Here is a 25,562-nt window from a genome sequence, read left to right on the forward strand (position 1 = left end):
CCTTAGTGAATCTGCCCCTAAGTGTTAATAAGAGAGAAATATATTGAACTGATGGGAATTCCTCTGTTTTCCCCTCCGCAAATGATACTAAAATCTATATCTGATAACACAAAATATGTAAGGTTTCTTGCTCTGTGAGATCTGTAACATAATAGTTTTGTCATTTTTACATATTCAAATAACCATATTTATCAAGGGTGGAATTTCGAATTGGAAAAACTTCGAAATTCGAATTCAAAAAGACCAACCGAAATTAAGTCAAAGTTTTTTTTGCCCGAATAGGTCAGTTTTCGATCAAATAGGTCCGTATTCGCCCGAATTCAATCGTACGAATTGAAGTAATAGTGCATTCGATCGAATTCGAATCAAAGTTTTTCCCAAAAAAAGTTTTCTTTTTCAAAGTCGGTGGGTTCTAGGAGGTCCCCCATAGGCTATAACAGCAATTTGCCAGGTTTTAGATGGCGAATGGTTGGTCTAATTTTTAAAGAGACAGTACATGACAAATTTCAATATTAGAATTTTCGGGGGGTTTTTCAAATTCAAATCGAATTTGGACTATCCCCTAGTCGAAGCACACAAAAAGTAGCTTGAAATTCAAATTTTTTGAATTCACCTCGACCTTTGATAAATCTGCCCCTAAGAGTTATATAGTTACAACTGGTCCTACTCAGAATCTCACTTGCTCCAGTACCTGAGGTGAGTTGTGTGGTTCTGCTCTGCTTTTATATATAAAAAATATATGCCTGATATGAGTTAAACATGAATTTTAATTGATCATAAGTTTATACATGGCTGTACTACACACATACATTATAGTAACGCCACATGCAGAGTTTTGCATCTGCTTCTGTAGCTTTCTTAAACAGGTTTATTGTTTCCTACAAGTGGCAAGTTGGTATGCAGGTTAGCATAGTTTGTCTCATAGCAAGTAGGGAAGCTTGTTTGTAGCTTTTTTTAAAGAGGAACTCCAGCTTCCAAACCAAAATTTGATAAAGAGGCACAGATAATTACCTGTTTCTTCAAAAAGTATGAATGAATGCAATTGTCTATGCTGAAATCCAGCTGTTTAACATTTCTTCTCTTTCTGCATCATTTAAAATTTTGTTTTTGTGCTTTTTACACAATATTGGATTTTTTTTAAAAATATGGCTAAACATTATTTGATTGTTAGTAAACGGGGCCCCTAGTCTCTATATGTGACAAGATTTTGACAAATATTGTGTGGCGCTGTCTGTCACTGTCCATGATTGCAGTAGGAATTTCATAGCTCAAGTTTTGTGATAACTTGTCATAACAATAGTTGACGTATTTCTCTTGTGATGCTTCTTTCCTGGAATCATAAACCAAGGGTTTGATTTAAAACAACAGAAATCATGTGCCATCATTCCCCCAGAAGCACTGCAGTAATCAAACAAGCCCGTTGAGTTAAGATTTTTGTCACTCCTTGTAGAGGGTCAGATAAAAGATTATTACAAAAGTATCTAAGAACCCAGCAGCCTGCATTTATAGGCTGATAGCTTTAGTTCTTTATATAAAGAGACAGTTCAGTAATGAAGAAACAAAGCTAGATTGAGTAAAGAGCTTGTAGAACCCCCCCCCCTTTGTTACTGCCTTTATCCCAACTATTCCTATTGTAAAATTACCAAATTTTCAGAGTGAAATCCGTGGACAGGAAAGAAAATGGCAGAGCGTTCTGCAGCATTTTTAGACCAAACACACTTTCAGAGGCACCCCCACTAACCACTCCCCATTTTCCATATACACCCTTGATGAATATATAAATGAACAATTCAATGTATAATACCTCCAGAACTCACAGCAGGATGGCACAGTGGCAATTCAATGTATAAATACCCCAAACTCATAGCAGGATGATACAGTGGCAGTTAAATGTATAAATACCCCCAGAATTCTTCTTCTGCTTCCAGGTCTTTCTACTTCATTTACTGCCGCCTGCTTGTACTCTCCTGCACCCCTACCTGTAATAAGATGCATTGTGGGCCTTGATTTTATTTCTGCACAGGGATTTTCAAAGTTATTTTGCCAGACGGGGAATGCCCCATGGGGTGCTTTCTCCAGGAGGACTGAAGTGCTGGAACGGGGCCAATCCCCGCGTAATGGGCCGAATGGTCATCTTATCCCATTGAGAACATTTAAAAATAATTTCCTTAAAACTAAAGTGCTCTGCTTGCTCTTTGATTGCACAAAACATTTATGTTTGCTCTAGGTAGTGCTCTGCTGTGACTCTGTGGGGAAATTATCCACCACTTATAAGTGATGGAAATGTCCCCACATAGATGGGGAATGTATATTGCCATCACACAGACTTTATTACTACTTAGAAACTTTTACATTACACTATTTGTCTTTATGTGACCATTTACTTAAGTCTATTAATAACAAGCTAGACATTTATATTTTAGAACACAAAGCTTTGAGTTTTTAAGCGCCTGACAAATTAAGGGGAAATTTTAGAAACTTCTCAGTCAGCTCATCATACATTGAAACAGTCCCTAGCTTTTTAAAATAGATATGATAAATCATTCCAAACAATGATGCTAGTCGAAATCTATTGTAATGGTGCCCAAAACAGCATTTGGTCAGTGTTTTGACAGGAAAAATATGTCATTTCCTTATTCTCTTTCCCATCAGAGAGTGAGGATGTGCAGTATCACTCAAGCACCTACACATATCCTGGTCTACATTCCCATGGGAAGTGCCAAAACTAGAATCTGATGATGATTATTTTCATTAACTCAAAGTGCTGCATTATCAACTGACATTTTTATTATAAACCAAGATCACGCTCGTTATTTTAGTTGTTATTTCTATGGAGTGTAACAACAAGCTTTTAAAACAGAATCGTTTTATGAAAAACAAATCTGTTATTCTATGCTATAGTATACAGTATATACTCAAGTATAAACCGAGTTTTTCAGCATCCAAAATGTGCTGAAAAAGTCTACCTCGGCTTATACTCGGGTCAGCGGTACCCGACCCGAGTAGCTGAGATTGCAGTCACTTTTAATCATTCCTATACCAACAGTTCACTTGGGGAGAGACTGCAATATCCCACAATGCCCTCTGTTGGTTATATGAAAGAATAACAGTGCGCCCTGTGTTGGTTATATGAAAGAATAACAGTGACTGCAATATCACACAGCGCCATCTGTTGGTTATATGAAAGAATAACAGTGCGCCCTCTGTTGGTTATATGAAAGATTAACAGTGACTGCAATATCACACAGCGCCCTCTGTTGGTTATATGAAAGAATAACAGTGCGCCCTCTGTTGGTTATATGAAAGAATAACAGTGACTGCAATATCACACAGCGCCCTCTGTTGGTTATATTAAAGAATAACAGTGACTGCAATATCACACAGTGCCTTCTGTTGGTTATATGAAAGAATAACAGTGACTGCAATATCACACAGCACCCTCTGTTGGTTATATGAAAGAATAACAGTGACTGCAATATCACACAGCACCCTCTGTTGGTTATATGAAAGAATAACAGTGACTGCAATATCACACAGCACCCTCTGTTGGTTATATCAAAGAATAACAGTGACTGCAATATCACACAGCGCCCTCTGTTGGTTATATGAAGGATTAACAGTGATGGCAATATCACACAGCGCCCTCTGTTGGTTATATGAAGGATTAACAGTGATGGCAATATCACACAGCGCCCTCTGTTGGTTATATGAAAGATTAACAGTGATGGCAATATCACACAGTACCCTCTGCACATGGTATTGGGACAGTGGGACAATGCACACAGTAATCCGTTTGGCAATTCTCTGTCACCATCAACTTTGCAAAGAAGTCCGGTTGATCGCTGGGGGGGTCGCTTTGGCAGAATGTGCGCTGCTGGGAGACAGGGCTGTAGTTGTGTCTAGGCTCATACTAGAGTCAATAAGTTTTCCCAGTTTTCATAGGTAAAATTAGGTACCTTGGCTTATACTCGGGTCGGCTTATACTCGAGTGTAGTATGGAATATAGCGGACTGAAACTGATTTTACAGTTCAAGCATTATATGGTCTTTACAGTTTTTCATTTAACAGTGCAGAAAAAGAGGAAGAGATGCTTCTCGCAGATTACTAAGTTCATACTGTATAAGTATGGCAAGATGCTAAAAATTGAGCATCTGTAGGCCTTCATTATTTTATACCTATGCAGAGGAGCAAATGTATTTTTTTTGGGTTGAAACTTGCCAGCTGTCAGGTTCAAAAACTCCTGTCCAGTTTTGAGGGCAGTTGTTATAGCCCCACTCACAACATCACCTCCCATTCTCCGAATGTCAGCAGTCCACCCACAGATGTCACAGCTGCACCCTCAATGTCACTGGCCCAGCTTTTGCTTCTGGCAGAGGTCGCAACCCTGTTTGCTTTGACAGGAGGAAGGAGAATTCTGAAGCATATGAGGATCTGGTTTTAAGCCATAATTTTATGAGAGTATGAGAAGAAAGATATTTAGAAGAGTAAATTCAAGATTATAGAGATGATAGATTGAATATAGGAGTAAGAAAGAATGAGAGCACAAGTTAAAGACCCAATGACATAAAAAATGAAACAATTAGGGGGGTATTTACTAAAACTCAACCTAACTCCCATCCACAAATTTTTTGGATTATCATACAAAAACCAGCGCAAATCACAATGTCAAGTAACATCTTCAAATTGTAAAAGGGACATCTGCCATTGATTTCTACATGACCTCGACAGGTTTTAGCTGGTATATTTTCGGATTTGGATTTTTAGCAGCTTTGGGGTATAATAAATCTCTGAAAAGTTGAGTTTCCCCCCTTAAAAAACTCGATCAGAAAAAAAAAAATCAAGGCTTCATAAATAGGCCCTTTAGTTTGACCTACACCGTACATGTATTTATTCTTTTATTTATGTGTATTGTGTATCAAACTTTTAATAATCTATATTCAAATACAGGCATGTATTATTGGAGTAAAAAAAAAGATTTTTTGGATTTTCTGTAAAAACAAAGCCAGAAGAAATGCAAGCATTTTGGAGGCAGCATTATGTATCTTAAATAATTATTAGGGGTAGCTTATATTTGAATTAACTTTTTGTAGAATCAGACAGTGATTTCAGACGATTTGCAATTGCTCTTGATTTTTGTGTGTACGTGTGTTTTAATTATTTAGCTTTTTGTTCAGCAGCTCTCCAGTTTGGAAATTTAGCTGGTATCTGATTGCTAGGCTCCAGTTTACTGTAGTCCCCAGGCAGAAGATCAATAGTAAAAGGCCTAAATAGAAAAATAGGTAACACAAAGAAAAAAGCTATATATTTTTGGCTGTTCCCCCCTTCTGAAATCTGAAAAGAGGCAAACAAAGGAAATCAATGAATTAACTGTAAAAAAAAAAAAAAAAAGTTTCTAAGAATAGACATTCTATACCACACTAAAAGTTAATGTGAACTACCCATTTAAACAGACTTGTTGCATGTGATTCCTAATAATATCTTTTTCTACATTTACAGTGTAAAAGGAGCAGATGCTGGTAATGGAATTCGGGTGTTTGCACCAGATATCGGAATGTTTATTGCAAGTTTGGCTACCTTGTTGGTTTGCAGAAAACTTGTTCAAAAAACAGTTACTGAAGAGGATGCACAATACAATCCTCAGTTTGAAAATGAAGAAATGGTATGTATGCTTTCTTAATTAACCATCTTTTATTTGGCTATGGAAACCATCCCATCTTAAAAGATGCCCTGCAAACTGTGATTGTGGTCATGGATACAGTTGGCAGGGTTGCAGTTGCCATGGAAACCATAGCATTCGTTAGCATGCAGACTGAATTGTTCTCTAATGCTTCAGCTTGAACAACATATAGGACTATTAAAGGAAAATGTAATATAATGTGCAATGTTTGCTACTGGTCTGATCACCAATAGCTGTTTAAAAGCAAGCATCTTATTGGTTGCTATGAGTGTACTGTACCCAGGGCCGGAACTAGGGGTAGGCAGAAGAGACACGTGACTATGGCTAGTTTTGCACTGGGCAGGTATCTCTTGCTTGCATTCCCCTATTCCAAGCCCTCGAATCCCTACAGTACTGGCTGCTCACTGCTCCAGATGCTCCTGCTCCCTTACCTCTCCACCCCCAAATCCTGCTGTAATCACTTATGCACAAATGTGCGATCGCTCATTCATGCACTCACGCTAGGGGGGCGGGTGTGGAGCAAGTTGCAGGTGAGTAATCTTAGGGGCATATTTATCAAAATTCTAATTTTTTTGGAGCAAGTTGCAGACGGGCCCGGCCCTGATTGTACCTGATTAATCATAGGGGCCTATTTATGAAAATTCTAATTTTAAACCGCGACCAAAGTCAGAAGATCCCAATATAAAAAGCACAAATATATAAAAATGCCAAATCCGAATGGAGGATGCAAAAACCTCAAAATCCTTTTATATGCCAAATCTTTTGTGTGCTTACAAGTGAAAAAACGCCAGAAAACTCTAAAACCTCGCAGTAAGTAAATATTTTACAGTTTGCTAATGACAGCTCCCATTGACTTCTTCATGGCCTCAGCCACTTTTACATTAGAAGTTTACCCTTAATTTTTGCCCTTTAAAATATGAATAAAAATTGTGTTTTAAAATCATTCTTCACATGCAAGATTTTTTAGCACTGATAAGTTTGATTCATGAAAAAATATACTAACGTTAATAAATAGGCCCTTTAGTATCTTTTATTACATATGGGTGTAAATATTTTTAAAAATGTACGAAAACTGATTTGGAAAGCTGCATGTCTCTTGACCAAATATTATATAACAGTTTTATGAAGATTCCTGACTTCTATAGATCAAAACCCCATAGAAACACTACTGCCCCACTCTAGAAATCAGCATAGTTTAGATTGCAATGGAAATAATGTAAAACTTGTAGTGAGTTCACCCCCCAAAAAACAGTGATATTTTTGGAAAGTACACAATCTTATGAATTAAAAATAGCTTAATGTACCCTTCTATGCAATGCTTTGCAGAAGTTATTACATTTTTGAAAATCACCTCAAATCTTCCAGTTTTCATCATCTTATCTCCCACATGTCCTTTGACATCCTAAATATGAATGCCAATGTATGTGGCATGTAGGGACCCCGCAATAATAACACTGGGACAAATTCAATTGCATAAGACAATGGTATGGTTTATCACGTGAAAAATGTATGAGCGAGATTCAATTTGAATCAGTTCAGTTTCCGTTTTCCCCATAGGCTTCAAAAGAGTTTTCATATGATAAACAGTGAGATCGAATGGTCGAATAGTCGAAGGATTTTTAGTTCGAATCATTCAATTCTAAGTCGTAGTCGAAGGTCAAAGTAGCCAATTCGATGGTCGAATTAGGCAAAAAAAACGTCGAAATTCAAAGTATTTTTCATTCTAATCCTTCACTCGAGCTTAGTAAATGTGCCCCAAAATGTATTTATGTAGCTTATGCAAAAATTAAAAATTACTGGAAATAATGTTAGTTGCCTTTTTACCAGATTACTCCAATGGTGTACACACATCAACAACCTTTAAATAAAATCTTGTGACATAAATACTGTACTAGAATAAGCATTTCCAGCTGTATGTGCATATATATATATATATATTGTGGTAGAGTGACTAGGAAAAGGAGGAAAAAGGTCACTCTAGCCTTTAATTTCGCCCCAGGGACTGTGAGAGGTTCCAGGAAGGGAGTTATGAAACAGAGAATCAGCGCTCTGTTTAAAGACTTTAGTAGTCAGGGACTCCATTCCATAGAGCCAGTCCAGAGATTGGAGTTCACCTTCCACAGGAAAGCTGTCCTGTGGAAAGACTATTTAAAGTTAATTGGAATAGGAGAGTGTGTCTCTCAACAGGGCACAGCAGGTAGGAGACCTGGCTGTGTTAGGAACTTCCAGAGGAGCTGGGAGTGCCGCCTGATCCTGCCAGAAGCAGAGGGAGCCCGTGGCTGTGACTAAGAGCCAGAGTTGTTGTCTGTGTGGGACATTGGAGAAAAGCCAGGAGGCTAAAAGGTTCACTCCAAGACTGTGAGTACAGGGGTGAGCCACAACAATTGTTTTGTTTGCTGGTAGTCCACAAGGGGCCCAGCCTAGTCAGGGACTGCTTCAAGGTATGAAGGTAGTGCCCAATGGGCTAGGTTTTTATTTTATTATTTGTTTGAATGATAAAATGGTCACCCCTGTGTATGTGGATTATTGACTGTCTTTGAAAAGTGGGAAAATAAACCTGTATTTTCCTTGAAGAAGCTGTGTGTCCCTGTCTTCATGCTCCTTTCTCCTATGCTGCCTGCTCACCATTGACTAATCCCCCCTAAAAGTTACGTGTTCAAGCCGCCAGCTTGTCACAATATATATATATATATATATATATATATATATATATATATATATATATATATATATATATATATATATATATAATGTGTTAAGCTTTATTCCCTGTTTCTAAGGCCCAAGGAATGATCTGTCACTATGTAGTGGCACTGTTTTAACTGAACAACATAACTCTCTAGGGAGCATTAAAAAGGATGTGAAACACTGAAAATGGAAAAAAACAAGAATTTGTTTAGACATTATTTCAGTCATCCTATATACAAAGCTGCTTCACATTAAAGTGCAAAAAAGTCCACATTCAGCCATTTTCATGGAGGCATTTGGCTGTGTGGAAATAGCCACAGTGCTCTGTGCCCCTGTTTAGAATGCAGAGGCCTGCAGCACTGCCTTTTGATCCAGCACTAACAGAGGGGTAGGGGGAGGTGTCCCCTCACCCACCCTCTACCTGCCCCTAACTTTAGCCTCATTTGCACAAGGCAGGGTGTGGATCGAGGCCCTGAGGACGAGCTGCGCCTCCAGAGCCTTCTCTAAACTTGCTTCTGAGAAAGTAATGAGACGACACGAAAAGCAAAAGCATATGTTTTTAATGAGATGGTGTTAATAAAAGCTATCTTTTAATATACAGACACTTTGCTGCTCCATGATAAATACTTTAGCACTTGGGGATAACATATTTCTAATTATGAATTATGTAATTATGAATTACACAATACAAAGAAGAATTCAACATTTTAGGATACAGTGTCCCTTTATATTTTTGCCATAATTGTGTTGAACCCAACCCTAACCTGCCCTCTCACTGTTATACCAGCACAATGAAGTAAGTGTAAGTGGGGGATCAACCCTGTACATTTATTGTGCCATATTGCAATGTTTTGGGGGCATGCCCTTCTGTCATGAGAAAACATGTTTTTTGCAAAATGCCTCAGATAATAGAACGCTCGCAGCAAGACATTTTTGAAAGAGCAAACTGATTTTTTTACATTTTATTTTGAAATTTCACTTGGGGCTAGACATATTCTTAGTTTCGCAGGTGTCCTCAGCCATGTGACTTGTGCTCTGATAAACTTCATTCACTCTTTACTGCTGCACTAAAAATTGGAGTTATATCACCCCTTTCCCCAGCAGCCCATCAGCAGCACAAAGCAAAGGTAAGATAACAGCTTGCTTAAACCTGCATTGCTAAAAATGTTCTCATGCCCCTAGTGGCAGATATGAGAATAGCACTCAATAGTAAAACACCTGGTCATAGACGCAAAGATCCTCAATTCGTATGATTTTCGGATCATGTGTGGAGTGTCCCGACATCTGTCGTGCCATGCAAATTGGTCGTTCAGTCGATCGGGCAGATTAGAAAATTTTTGCTGGCTGCTGATAATATCTCTACGTATATTGCCAATCTGACGATTTTCAGTGGGAGACACTAGCTTTTGTCGGACATAACATTCGTACGATTGCTGTCAGGGGCAGAACATCGGCTGATCTGTTTTTTTTCTACTTTATTTAATCTGAAAGGTTAGTGGCAGGTCGGGAGATGGGGAAGTCCGATCATTCGAGTCTTTGCATCTATGGCCAGCATAAGTTACACTGAGTAGGAGAAACAATATCTTATCTGAAAGCAGTTTCATTGTGAAGAGCTGGCTCTTTCTAAAAGCACAGGATCAGGCACAATGACTTGAGATGTTTGTCTACACACCAATATCACAAGTAAAAAATATATATGGTAGAATTAATTATTTGCAATATACACAGTGTCATTTAGTAATAAAAACTACACATATAAAGATCATAAGAGAACATTGGGGTGATACCCAGATACACTACTGGTTGTTGTTTTTACATTAAAAAATATTTTCATTATGGAAAATATATTTAAGGGCTACTATAATTTTACACATTTTTTGCTGAACTTTGTTTAGTACCTTGCAATAACTATGCCTGCACATAGCCTTGTTTGCATAGAATCTTTATTTAGGGGAGAGATTTAATTTATAGCTCTTGCAAGCCATCATACCACCCCCTCCCCGAACAGGAGGGTTATGGGATGTGATTGACTACTGTCAAACAAAAAGCCTACAAGCTGGAGAAGCTATGAGGAATAGGAAAAGAACCACACAAACACAGCTTTAAATAAAAAGGTCAGACAAGAAGATATTACAGTTACATTTAGTTTTAGCTCATAGGGCCAGTATTGGTTAAAACACTCTGTAACAAAAGTATGTGTAATACTGCATGGAAATGTCAGCGCTGCGATAAATCCCAGGCAGGAACACAGCAACGTCTGTGCAGCAGCTGCTGATATCATAGCAGGGCCAGAAAAGCTATTAGTCATCACTGGGCAATTTAATTAACATTCGACTTTTAGTGATCTTATCAGATAGATATAAACACTAAAACAGAAAAATGTCATTATTGAGAAATAGCTGAATACATTCAAGAAAAGCCATAATATTTGGGAGAATGTTGCCCCAACTGATAACTTAAATGTCTCATATGCAGCTAAACCTGCTCTTATAGTCTTATTCATAAAGAGTATATATATATATATATATATATTGTGGTAGAGTGACTAGGAAAAGGAGGAAAAAGGTCACTCTAGCCTTTAATTTCGCCCCAGGGACTGTGAGAGGTTCCAGGAAGGGAGTTATGAAACAGAGAACCAGCGCTCTGTTTAAAGACTTTATTAGTCAGGGACTCCATTCCATAGAGCCAGTCCAGAGATTGGAGTTCACCTTCCACAGGAAAGCTGTCCTGTGGAAAGACTATTTAAAGTTAATTGGAATAGGAGAGTGTGTCTCTCAACAGGGCACAGCAGGTAGGAGACCTGGCTGTGTTAGGAACTTCCAGAGGAGCTGGGAGTGCCGCCTGATCTAAATATATATATATATATATATATATCTCTATATATCTCTATCTAAATATATCTATATATCTCTATCTAAATATATATATATATATATATCTATCTAAATATATATATATATATATATCTATCTAAATATATATATATATATATATATATATATATATATATATATATATATATATATATATATATATATTTAACTCTAAAGTTGTATTTAGTGCAAATCACTGACATAATGGCCCAAACAACAATGATTCAGTGTATAGTACAGGTATGGGATCCATTATCTGGAAAGCCGTTATCCAGAAAGCTCCAAGTTACGGAATGGCCATCTCCCATAGACTACATTTTATCCAAATAATCCAAATATTTTAAAAATTATTTCCTTTTTCTCTGTAATAATAAAACAGTAGCTTCTATTTAATCCACACCAAGATATAATTAATCCTTATTGGAAGCAAAACCACCCTGTTGAGTTTATTTAATTAATGTTTATATGATTTTATAGTAGGCTTAAAGTATGAAGATCCAAATTCCGTAAGTATCAATTATCCAGAAAAGACCAGGTCCCAAGCATTCTGTATGAAGATCCAAATTCCGTAAGGATCAATTATCCAGAAAAGACCATGTCCCAAGCATTCTGGATAACAGGTACCATACCTGTACTGCAAATGCACAAGTCCACAAAAGATTGGCCCAGACATTTACAGAACTGGGTCAAAATTCAATTACATTTTTCATCTTTGCAGTTGCTTCAAAAGTGGATATGTGAAAAGTCTACTTTACTATTCCATAGTTAGAAAAATGTGTACATGTAGCCAAAATAAAAATAAAATCTGGATTACTTTTGTAAATCTTGTGAGTGTAGCTTCCTATATCACACTTTAAATAGTATATGAAGAAGAAATTGGGGATTAATGTATCATTAAAAGTCTAGAAAAAGATTGCTTGTAAACTGCTAATTTGCTTTTAGATTTGATTCTTGTTCCTCCTCCTATTTCAGTGCCCATGTTCAGTAAAAAAAATTATAGGCTATTCCTATTAATTCTCTGGAAGAATTATGCTCCCATCTTGTACTCACTGAAGGGCTCGCATAATGAATTATGCCTACACATTTCTAGTAATTTCTCATTTTTCTCTACGATCACAAAAGATTGTAAAAATATTTCTTAACAATCTTGTTTTTTCCATAAAAATATGGTTCATATTTAAAAATGGCACTGATATATTTTCTGTGGTTAACAAACACTTAAAAATGACAGAATTTGGAAAATGTGTTTAAATAGACTAGTTATATATTTTTCTGTGATTACAAAATATGAACCCCATACAAGGTTACAGTCTAGATATAGTAAACATGCTCATAGAACACTATAGATGTAAAGACGTGTCATTGTCGCATTAAGCTGTGTTTACAGAAAAGATAACCAAAGTATATGTTTCCTTTTTCTCTGCGGTGATGAGCGAAATCTCATTTGTAATATTCCTTCACTGTGCCTGCATGATTTTCCATGCATTTTATAGAAACCATGTGTGTGTAACAATTTGCATGTATGGCTGTTTGACCATATGAATTTGTCTGCCTCTGCCAAATACAATTCATTGTATTTTCAACCTTGCCTTTCTATGACTATTTTGGATTGAATTGCCTTGACCCTGGCTCTATTCATCATCCGTAACAAAATAGAATGTTTTTGCTGGAAAGAGTGGGACAGCAGTGACATTTGCTCTAATGGCTGCTCAGTGAGAGAACTTAAAATTCCTTTAAATTAGCCAATGCTGAGTCAATTCCCATGTGACTTATTGAGTCAAAGAGTGGTTCAAAAGCCTGGGAAGCTGTATGAATTTGCACACTCCTGTCTTCTAATGGTCACTGATGTCCAACACAATATGATAGGTAACTATCTGCCAAATGGATAGGGCCAATAGCCAGCCATTTGCCCATTTGACTAATACTGATGTTTTGGGCAGCTAAATGTCTAGCTCTATTTGTGGCTACCTAAGAATACCTCTACTTATACTCCTTGATCCCTATATAATTATTAGGGGAGCTGTCTTGTGTCACTTTTTTGCTTAATGGGCCAAGATTATGTAACTTTCACAATCATTCTAAAATACAGGGCTCTGGTCTGTGTCCAGTGTCTTATGGAAAACTGATGGGATAGAGAACAGTTTATTGATGTTATGTTTTTGACACACCGGAATCGATTTGACTCACCCTGACCTTTCTCAGTATATAATGAGGGATTGGCACCCCGCATTCCAATGGCTTCAAATGACAAAAAATACCAGCACAAGATGACGACTGCAAGCACTGCAAATGCCCTGAATGTTTATTTAATGCAAAAATGGTAATGTTTCAGGAAATGCCCCATTGTCAGACATGCTAACCAGTGAAGCACTCATAGGGTAACACAGTGAGATTTTTCAATTAGTTGGATATCATAAAAACATATTTACAGTACATAGGAACTGTGCTGCCTTGTAAGTACCTCACTAGTTAGCATGTTTGATGAAGGGGCATGCCCCCAAAATGTTACATCTTTTTGCACTACATGAAGACACAGGAAATGATTGCATCCAAACTCAGAAAACACCCAGTGTGCCATTACCCTAGGGGCCAGCTTTGACTTTTTATTAAAAAACAGGATTTTTGTTTTAAAAAAAACATTTGAACATATACAGCACGGGTCCCCAAACTTTTTTTTTTTATCCGTGAGCCACATTCAAATGTAAAAAGAGTTGTGAAGCAACACAAGAACGAAAAAGTCCCTTGGGTGCCCAATAAAGTGATTGCCTATTTGGTAGCTCCTATATGGACTGGCAGCCTACAGGAGGCTCTGCTTGGCACCTTACTTAGTTTTATGCAATTAAAACTCACTTCCAAGCCTGGAATTCGAAAATAAGCACCTGTTTTGAAGACACTAGGGGGCACATTTACAAAGCTCGAGTGAAGGATTCGAATTAAAAAAACTTCGAATTTCGAAGTGTTTTTTGGGCTACTTCGACCATCGAATGGGCTACTTCGACCTTCGACTACTACTTCGACTTCGAATCGAACGATTCGAAGTAAAAATCGTTCGACTATTCGACCATTCGATAGTCGAAGTACTGTCTCTTTAAGAAAAACTTCGACCCCCTACTTCGGCAGCTAAAAGCTACCGAAGTCAAGGTTAGCCTATGGGGAAGGTCCCCATAGGCTTGCCTGAGATTTTTTGATCGAAGGATATTCCTACGATCGTTGTATTAAAATCCTTCGAATCGTTCGATTCGAAGGATTTAATCGTTCGATCGAACGAATAATCCTTCGATCGTACGATCGCAGGATTTGCGCTAAATCGTTCGACTTCGATATTCGAAGTCGAACGATTTTAGTTCCTAGTCGAATATCGAGGGTAAATTAACCCTCGATATTCGACCCTTCATACATCTGCCCCTCAGAGCAACATCCAAGGGGTTGGAGAGCAACATGTTGCTCACAAGCTACTGGTTGGGGATCACTGATATACAGTATAGAAAATAAATAAAATGCAAAGTGAAAATAATAATAATAATTATTATTATGTTACTAGCCATTTAACTAAACATTATTTATAGAGTTAAAATAAAATGTTCTTACATCAGTACTGCAATTGGAAGTTTTTCTACAATGTTTTTTGTCCTTGGATGGGTAATGGATAAACCTGGCTATTTGCTGCTGTAAAAAATCTTCACTAGCTTCCAAATGTATCCAGATAGTTGCCATATATATCTAATAAAGGCTTTTTATTCATAATACTGACTGGTGCTGTGCTTCAAGTATCCTAGGTTCCAAATAGACATATATTAATGTGTAGTCCTAAACTTAAAAGAGCATCCAGTAACCATTGTCCTTTACTCTTAGGATGCATTCTACACATTCACTTAAAGGGAAATGATTATACATTCATCTAATTAACATTACAGTCAGACACTGGTAATCGTGGTCTTATCAAATATACATCTTACTAAACCCAAGTACTGTATCTTCCATTTACCTATAAGTGTTTTAAAAGTATTGCAAGAAAGTATAAAGTGCCTCAAGTCATTAATAAGCACAGTTCAGCAGATTTCTCAAAAGTGGTGTTAAAATAAACTTGATATTAAAGGATAAGGAAAGCTATATTGACTGCAACGTGCCAATATGTTAGACACCCCTGGGAGGGTCCATTGTTCTGATGATAGCAGGGAAAGGGAGGAGGTGATATCAGCCCAACGTGGAGTAACCAAAGTTTATCTGAGCACAAGTATTCACGAAATGGATTGAATTTGCTGTTCTCTTGACAGCAATTTAACTTCAAAATATGTTCTCCAGTTTCAATGTACTCCATGTGAATTCCCACTAGTGGCTGTTTAAGTAACAGGAACTAGTGTTGGTTTTGTGTGCATTCAAATTAAAAGTCATTCTCTTAAGGCAATCTTCATCACTTGTTTAATGTGCTGATTATTTTAGCTTCTCTTTCTTTAGAAATGCAGGAACCTGTAATTTTAGAAAAGCAATTTCAATTCATATTTTATCTGTTTCAATTCAGGTAGAAGTAGGAAAGGTGGACCTTGATGATGCGTTAATGTATGAGGAAGACTTTGATGGAGAAGATGATGGAATTGAGGCAGCTGAAGAAAGCACAAAATTAAAAATTCTTCGTAGAATTGCTTCATTTGCATCAGTACTTAAAGAATTTATTGGCAACATTATAACCACCGCTGGGAAAGTAGTTATTACAATTTTACTTGGTTTAACAGGTTTGTACTGCATATAACTACTTAAACTTTACTCTCAAAACCTTCTTAGTTAATAATTTTTGTAAGTTTTTTTTTTGGGTGTCTTGCTTTGCTAATGAAATTTTATTGAATGTTTCCCTTGTTGTTTTTTGCAGGCATGATGTTGCCGTCTTTGACCTCAGCTGTGTATTTCTTTGTATTTTTGGGGCTATGCACATGGTGGTCCTGTTGCCGAGTATTTGATCCGCTGATATTCAGCTGTCTATGTGTATTAATGGCTATATTTAGTGCAGGGCACTTAATTGGACTTTATCTGTACCAGTTACAGTTTTTTCAAGAGATTATTCCACCAAATGATTACTATGCCAGGTAAGTGACTTAAATGTATTATAGATTGATAGGATGGGTGGTAGAATTAATATACAATTTAAAGGAGATTACAAAAAACATATTAGTGAGGTGCATGGATGAAAAATACCCATGGCACACCCAAAAGCTAGGATAAGCTTTTCATATTGAATTTGGCACAATGTATGATACAAATTAAGTTTTATTAAACATAGAAAACAAATTGCAATATGAAAATGTCTCTTACAAATCAAATCCAAAGTTTTTTGCATAGTTTTACTTTTTGGCAACAGCTTTCATTGTATCTAGTAATTTCTATGGTTTTGTTGGTGCATTTTTACTGGGGGTTGGGTTGCCATACAGAAGGTCAAACTATTTACCATCTCTACTTCTACAAACTGCCTCAAAAACCAGAACAATCTGGTTGGGACTTTCCATGATATCAATTGGGCTGACTTGAAACCCCTCTTCAGTAAAGACTATATGGGGCAATTGATGATTCCTGACAGGTTTACACATTTCTCAAATGCATTTTGATCACTGACCACTACATGGATACACCTGCTCTTGAGTTCAGGTATGATTACAATTGTAAGAGATTAAATTGATAGTGCCTTAGCAGACAAAACATTCCTTATTTCATACTTACTAGTTATTTGCTTGGACATATAGTGCTTCAACTTTTGCATTCAATATTAATAAAAGTAAAGTGGAATTAAAAAAAATCCTGTAAAAATATTCATCTTATTGAGCATGAATAAGAGATTTCCCACACAGGATTTGTGGTTAAGTAAAAGGGGAATAAACAGGAGATTCACACGCACACAGTATATGACCCAACCAAATCTTTAATCTGAGGGTTTTTTTTTAAATTTGTGAAGTGAATCAAGTCATAATCTAATGTTTGGATTAGGTTCAAAACTTTTAGTAAATATTAGCCAGAATTATTAGTCATTCTCTCAGAAGCACTGACAGTTTTTTTCATAGGTCACCAGTATATTGTGACTCATCCTGAACAGAAGCTTCTGTGTGTAACATTGTGCTCTCCTGATTTCAGGACCTGGGCCCTGCCTGACAAGGATGAAGTTATTGTTAATTAGTGTGCTCAGCAACTTAAAGTGTGCAGGCTGGATACTCCTGATTTATATAAGGATGCACCAAATCCAGGATTTGGTTTGCTATTTGGCCTTTTTCAGCTGAATCTGCATTCGGCTGAATCCTCGTGCCTGGCTGAACCAAAAATAACGTGACTTTTCATCACAGAACAAGGAAGTAAAAAATGTTAAACTGCGCGTGCAGCATGTGGTTCTCTTTTTCCATTGTGTTATGTTTTGGGTAGCCGAGGATGAGTAGAGTATAACAGTGCTTTATTAGCAGAGTCATGCAGGCATTATACAACAGTAACTTTCATTTTTAAGCTGACAGGAAGTATGCACAATATGTCTTGAGCACAGTGACGTTACAGGCCTTTTGTATAAACGCCACACATTGCCTGATTTGCATATTAGGATTCTAACTCGATTAGGTATTCCGGCAATATTTCACCAAGGATTCAGGGGTTCGGTTTAATCCAAAAAAGTGTATTTGGTGTATCCTTAGTATATACTTAAGGCATTTTGGGGACCTTTCTTAATTATCCAAGTTCTGAAGTGGTTCTGTAGACCATTGCATACTGAATATTAACTCAGGTCCCGTCCCATGTAGTGTAACAAAACTATACACAAGTTCCATACTTATTAAGTTCCACATTAAATTACTTCATGGAGAGTTGTTATTCGCAATGTACAGTATAAGGAAGGCATTACCATTCCACTTTTGGCTCACTGAGCATATACAGTGAACAATAGAGTGAAAGTGTGCACCAGACAAATAATCCAAGGTACAGAGTGTAGTGCTCAGTGGACAAAAGAACACAGGTGCACAGCCTCATTTATACTTTTCATCAGCCCCTGGAACACCCCTTGCACTGGTAGAATGATGCCCTAGGAAGGAGCAATCAACATTTTCACCCCTCATTGCACATAACCTGTCATTGCTGACTGTTGCAACTTTCCGGTACACAGTATAGATTGTTATGCCTAATTGTAAATGTCACAGTCATACGCAACAGTACTGTGTACTAGATACCACAGCATTGGTGACATAGAAATGCGGTATGGTGCACCTTTCCTCCACTTAAAAATGAAATCAGGTATTTAGTTATCAAACCCCCAAAAGAGCAACTGGTCTCAGGTATCAGCTTGGTGACCAAAGTATTTGTCTAGAAAAAGACACCAAATTTTATTTATTTTCTTTTGCAAGTAGGAATTTCACTGTGGTAAAGGGATCCTGGAAATGTACCCCAAAGCATTGAGTCATTTTGGGATCCCAATCCATAGGTTTAGAATCCCTAGGTTACAGGTCTGGGGCAAACACTATATTCATGTCTGTGCAGTATGATTTTATGTAGTAATTTATGTAAACATTCTTTTTTAATAGTTAGACTAGAATCATGCATTTCCTCTTCATCTAATTATTTTCATGCATATAATAAAGAGGGGCTAATGGGCTTTTTTTTGTCCAACAGGTTGTTTGGCGTTACTTCATTAGTTGAAACCGACTGCTGTAACACTTGGAAATTTTTAGCAAACCACAGTCTACCGTGGAACCAGTATACCAATCCTGTTATGCTGTTGGTGTTGTATTACACACTGGCAACTCTCATACGCCTTTGGCTACAGGAACCTATTGTAAGTGTATAGCTTTGTTAATGATTTACTTGTATTGATTCTTAAGTTGGATCGAAGCTATTACTCTGAGAAAATGCATAAAAGAAAATCACTAAAATATTAATATTTATTATTTGATCTTTAGAGATGATAAAATGGCTAGCCCTTGTTAAATCTAATTTCACAAAATGGTAACATTTCGGCATTGGAATTAATGGGAAGACAAAATTACGTTGTAGTAGTAGTATGTACATTGCCTATATTGTCCTGTTATGCTACAACTGTTCTGCATAGATGATTGTTATTATTGTGTTATTTTATTTCATGGTGCTTATATAGCGCCAGAGAGTACACATCATTCACATCACTCCCTGCCCAAGTGGAGCTTACAATCTAAGGTCCCGCATATTTACATACATACACAGTAATACCAACTTTAACAGGAGTCAGTTAACTTGCCTGTATTTTTTTGGAGTGTGGGAGGAAACCCAAATAGACACAGAGAGAACATACAAACTTTTGCCAATTTCTTCCAAAAGTGGTTTCCAGACAGCTTCTAAGACAGACATGGGGAGGGCTGGAAATGGCTCCCTTCTGATTTGGTTGATGGGGAAGGCAAAGAAAAACATGAATTTTCCTGTAAAATTATACCACTGTTTTTAATGCAACTTTATTTTATACTAGTAATTACCACAGCCCATGCAAGGCCTACATAATGTATTTTTCTCTGTAGAATGTAGTAATGGATGGAGAGGAAGAGAAAGAAGAAGACTGTAGCCCAGCACCTCTTACAGCAGAAAGAAGACGTAGTTTGTGGTACTCTAGCCACTACACAACAGATGAAAGACAAGTAAGAATTTGATGGCTGAAATAAACTAACACTGAGCATTTGTAATTAGGATTTATATTTCGACTTAAAGAGATTTCAGACATCAGAAAATAACCTTTTTTATCATCTATCATAACATTGTTTTTGAATGCTATTTATAATTTTGCCATAAAAGTATTTGCCTAATGCTTCTACATAACATTTCTTACTACCATGTTCCTCTATGAGGGGGCTGCCATATTTGTGCAACAGTAGTCCGTTAGCATTAGAAACTCTAATTGACAGGTTAAGAATAGGGATGTAGCGAACGTCGGAAAAAAAGTTCGCGAACATATTCGCGAACTTGCGCAAAAATGCGAGCGGTTCGCGAACCCCATAGACTTCAATGGGAAGGCGAACTTTAACATCTAGAAAAGACATTTCTGGCCAGAAAAATGATTTTAAAGTTGTTTAAAGGGTGCAACGACCTGGACAGTGGCATGCCAGAGGGGGATCAAGGGCAAAAATGTATCTGAAAAATCTGCCTGTGTGTGCTTGGAAGAGATAGTGTAGGGGGAGAGCTGTTAGTGATTTCAGGGACAGATGATAGTAAGTTTGCTGGCTAGTAATCTGCTTGATACTGCTCTGTATTGGAGGGACAGAAGTCTGCAGGGATTTGAGGGACATTTTAGCTTAGGTAGCTTTGCTGGCTAGTAATCTACTGTTCTCTTTAAACAACTGCCATACGTTGACCTTGTAGGCATTGTTTGCCCAGTTTTTTTGGACGCAGCCACTGAAGCACAGTTGCCAGAAAAAATATGCCATATAAATGCTGAAAATAGTCATTTTTCGCCATACGTTGACCTTGTAGACATTGTTTGCCCAGTTTTTTTGGACGCAGCCACTGAAGCACAGTTGCCAGAAAAAATATGCCATATAAATGCTGAAAATAGTAATTTTTCGCCATACGTTGACCTTGTAGACATTGTTTGCCCAGTTTTTTTGGTTGCAGCCACTGAAGCACAGTTGCCAGAAAAAATATGCCACATAAATGCTGAAAATAGTCATTTTTTGCCAAAAAAAGTGACTCCGGTGTTTTTTCTGGAGACGGTAATATTATGGATATTTAGACAGAATGGGAACAAGGTCACACAGCTCGATGGCGGGTTGAAGAAAACAGTGTGCAAATAATGCCTACAAGGCCAACGTATACACTACTACAGCGGTGGATACGGATTACGTAAAATATATTATGGCTGCTTGAAAAAAGTGACTCCGGTGTTTTTTCTGGAGACGGTAATATTATGGATATTTAGACAGAATGTGAACAAGGTCACACAGCTCGATGGCGGGTTGAAGAAAACAGTGTGCAAATAATGCCTACAGGGCAAATAATGCCTAAAAGGTCAACTTATACACTACTACAGCGGTAGTAAAATAAAAAAAAGTAAAATAAAAAAAAATGAATATTAAAAAAAAAAATTAAAGTTGGTGCTGCTGAACTACTAGGAGCAGCAGATTAGCACACCAGTCCCACTCCCCAACACTGCTAGACTAATAGCACTGGGCTCTTATAGTAGTAGTAGTAGTAGTAGTAGTAGTAAAACAACAAAAAAATAAATAAAAGCAGTCCTTACAAGGACTACTGTTATTGCAGCAGTCAGCAGATGAGATCAGAAGCAGGACAGCTGCCCACTGCAGCTACATACAGAGCACTGCAGTAGAAGGTAGATTACTAGCCAGCAAAGCTACCTAAGCTAAAATGTCCCTCAAACCCCTGCAGACTTCTGTCCCTCCAATAACAGAGCAGTATCAAAACGATTACTAGCCAGCAAACTTTCAACTGTCCCTGAAATCACTAACAGGCAGCAGCTCTCTCCCTACACTATCTCTTCAGCACACACAGGCAGAGTGAAAAAACGCTGCAGGGCTTCGGTTTTTATAGGGAAGGGGAGTGGTCCAGGGGAGAGCTTCCTGATTGGCTGCCATGTACCTGCTGGTCTGGGGTGAGAGGGCAAAAAAAAGCGCCAACAATGGCGAACCCAAAATGGCGAACGTCGCGCGACGTTCGCGAACTTCCGGCGAGCGCGAACACCCGATGTTCGCGCGAACAAGTTCGCCGGCGAACAGTTCGCGACATCTCTAGTTAAGAAGGGACAGGTTGGCAAAACAGTCAGGTTTAGGAACTTCAAGTGACAATTACTTACAAAAGCAGAACTATCAGCGAAAAACGATCAACATGACCTATAGGTAACTCTTGATGTAGATTAATATTTTGAAAAGAAAATTTTTAGTGTCAGTATCACTTTAAATTATTATGTACAACTTTCCCTTTCTTTCTGTCAATCACACAAGATACATGAATAACCTGTAAAGATATCTTTATAATGTGTAGTTAGTGGTACAATCAGTCATAAGTGGCGCTTGTGATTTTACTTGTGTAACATGACTTGATGAAACCCAGGTTTTATAAGAAATAATATATTTTAAAGTAATTTGAAATATGAGGCCTTTAGTGACTTCTAATAGCCATATGCTTTTAAATATGTGGTATAACCTATAAAATATATATGTGTTTTGTAACCTTTTTATGGATACAGGAAACCTTTAAAGGATGGGCAATTTAGTTGTGAAATTTTTGTGATAAACCCTTTCATAAACATGCATGTATGAGAAATGCGTTTGCTTCTTAATTCTCAGATATGTTGACTGCTCCTTGCCTGGATGGTTTAGGAGTCCTTTGTCTGCTTGGTTGGAGTTTATGCCTTTACCTTTCGCCTGCAGTTTTTTTTCCCACCTAACCCTCCTGTTTAGGCTAAAGCCTACAGAGGAAGTTGGTTGTGAGAGGGGAGTTATAAATGTGTAGGCACATTTTTATTTATAGGAGACTAAAATATAGCTACTGTATATAGTGTACCTAATTTTATAAATTAGCTAAAGGGTTGATTTCTCAATGCAGGCTAATTTTGTTTACCGCCCCATTAAAAGATATCAGTATTGCAGAAAATATTGCTGGGATCCTTAATACAGTGGGGAGTGATGATTAGAGGGACATTCTGTGTTGCTCTGCTTTTGAGCTCTCAAACCCCAAAGAACAGAATGGGGAATGTGTATCTTTTTTGATAATTCTGACAACTAGGAAAGTGGTAATAAATAGGAAAATATTGAAGTGGTGGGAATGTTTTAAGATTGCCAAGTTTGATATTTCATAAATCTGCCCTGTTCTTCATGTGCTGTATATGAATGGATTAACATATATACTGCTAATGTATTAACATGAATGGGATGTCTATGTTATCATATAGTACTAAACATAATTGGAATAATCTATGCACTTTTAGGGTGTTATTTATCAATGTCCGAATTTATCTCAATATTTTCTGCTACAAACTCCGATCAAATCCACTCTGGTTTTTTATGCTTATTTATTATTACATTTTGCTCGAAAATTTGCCTTGCGGGAAAAAATCAGATTTTCATGAATTTTTCGTACTTTTTCCATACGATTTTCAAGATTTTTTCATAATTTTCACCCGAAAACTATGTGGTATTGCCCGAAACCCAGCGCACATCAAAAAAATCATTGGGACTTCTCCTAATATACACTACTCTTTTCTGCAGCCAAAAATTTTTAAAACAATTCAAATTCACTAATTAGCTTTTTTTTGTAGTAGAAAGACGTTACCTTGTAATTGTTAACTAAGCTAGCATAAATTCATGTTGGTGGCCTAATGTTTCAGTGTGTTTAGTAGTTTTAAGTCATTGTGCTCCAAATTACAGAAAAACCCCTTATTGAGGTTCGACACTTTCTAGGTACAGGTATGGGACCTGTTATTTAGAATGCTTTGAACCCGGGGCTTTCCGGATAACGGATGTTTCCATAATTTGGATCTTCATATCTTAGGTCAATCATGTAAATATTAAATACACCCAATAGGCTGGTTTTGCCTCCAATAAGGATTAATTATATCTTAGTTGGGATCAAATACAAGGTGCTGTTTTATTATTGCAAAGAAAGAGGAAATAATTTTTAAAAATTTGGATTATATGGATAAAATGGAGTCTGTGGAAGATGGCCTTTCCATAATTCAGAGCTTTCTAGATAACGGGTTTCTGGATAAAGGATCCCATGCCTGTAATAGATTCCATACCAATACTATGATGTGCTGTTGTCGGTATATGAAATGTGTATGTGCAGAAGTGTGTGTAAGGGCAGGAATTTCCTTTTACACCCCACGTGATAAGAAACAAAGTGTTGCCATTGATTGTTGTTACTATCCCTTTAATATGCTGCAGTTTATTTAATCTAGTACAAGCAAGGTAGATTCACACGATTTAAACCTCCGCATTGCTAGCTTTTCAATGCAAACAAACAAATGAAAATAATATTGCTGTTTCTTAGAACAAAGTCTTCTCAGAGGGTGTACATTGTTTTGGCTTAATTGTGCTTAGACTAACTCCATATATGCCACCTATTTAAAGGAATACTAGCTAAACACCTGCCTGTTACCGGTGGGCAAATTATTCTGCTATATTTTCATTTATCTATAGATATAAAGGTTTTTATATTTTGGCATGCATGTGTTAAATGCAGACTTGCAGTTAGTGGTAACTTTTTCTGCTGTTCAAATATTTCTACTGGCTGCTGAAAATCACATCATACCGCTTAGGTTTTGTCAGGGTAAAAGATATAAACATGGTTACAGATGCAAATATTCTTCTACAGTATTCCTTTAAATAATGCTTTTGTTGTAATTCAACTTTAACCATATGCTGAATATTTACTCTGTATCAAGGCTGTCCAGCCTGCCCTCCAGGTGCTGATGACCTACAACTTCCAGTAGGTTTCTGACGCCCAGCAGTCCCCTGACTGCAATGCCAACTGGAGCACTGCAGGTTGGATATACTTGTCCTAATATTCAGCAATGTCTCCCCTGTGGCTCTGTAGCTTTGTCAGAGAATAGTTCTCACTGTCATCCTCCTTCTGCCATCAGTTGCAGATCAGCAGAAGCCAGAGGGTCACAGTATGACATCACTGGTTTATTTGGAAGCTTATTTATTGCATTTGCTACTTTTAATTTCTCTTGCTTGCTTTTTGCAGCTTCTGTCCATGACTCAAGATGACTACAAGCCATCTGATGTTAGTATATACCTCTACTTCCTTTATTAATTTATTTTTTTCCTCTTTCTTTTATAAATGAAGAGCATATTATTGGCTTAAGAATTACTTTTAACCTCATACACACAATGGAATTGAGACAAAACTATTTGCTTGACTGGATTGCAAATACAATGTCAGGTTCTGCTAAAAGGAACAATTAATAATTGCTAATTTTTGAAAGTGAACACCAGCCCAATGTACAGGAGCATAAATAAAAGAAACCGATCATGCGACTGTTGGGTGGACCAGGAAGTATAGGTTTAGAGTTTACAGGGGCCCTAAAGAATGATTTATATATACTTTGACTCTGCCAGAAAGGAATGTTATTATGATATGTTTATTAAAAATAAATAAATTAACAAAGGGTTTAGATTAAACTGTAGTAGGTTTCCTGCATACTGAGTCATCTGTAGGTGTGGTAAATAGTAGGAGCTGCTGGGTCCCCATAATCAAGAAGTAAAGATGGGGCCCTGAATTGAGTGAAGAGAGTGGGCTCCTTAAATATGGCTTTGTACTGCCCCACTTGGCTCATAAGGAGCTCTGCCATAAGGAGCTCTGTATCTTTCCCATCACAATGCAGAAAGATAATC

General features: G+C 37.3%; 1 protein-coding gene across 7 annotated transcripts in view; it reads left to right on the plus strand.

Annotated features, from left to right (window-relative positions):
- The window catches only part of LOC108719190 (piezo-type mechanosensitive ion channel component 2), a 225,938-nt gene that overhangs the window by 126,170 nt on the left and 74,206 nt on the right, over positions 1 to 25,562 (plus strand). For 6 of the 7 annotated variants that reach the window (XM_018267875.2, XM_041566359.1, XM_018267876.2 and 3 more), the window contains exons 5-10: positions 5,497 to 5,659; positions 15,758 to 15,968; positions 16,103 to 16,316; positions 18,862 to 19,024; positions 19,737 to 19,853; positions 24,913 to 24,951. In XM_018267875.2, coding sequence (XP_018123364.1) covers positions 5,497 to 5,659; positions 15,758 to 15,968; positions 16,103 to 16,316; positions 18,862 to 19,024; positions 19,737 to 19,853; positions 24,913 to 24,951 — 907 coding nt within the window. The remainder of the gene's footprint in view (positions 1 to 5,496; positions 5,660 to 15,757; positions 15,969 to 16,102; positions 16,317 to 18,861; positions 19,025 to 19,736; positions 19,854 to 24,912; positions 24,952 to 25,562) is intronic. The other variant, XM_041566358.1, reaches the window with a different exon arrangement.

The sequence above is a fragment of the Xenopus laevis genome, chromosome 6L (assembly GCF_017654675.1).
Source record: "Xenopus laevis strain J_2021 chromosome 6L, Xenopus_laevis_v10.1, whole genome shotgun sequence".
Classification (NCBI taxonomy): domain Eukaryota; kingdom Metazoa; phylum Chordata; class Amphibia; order Anura; family Pipidae; genus Xenopus; species Xenopus laevis.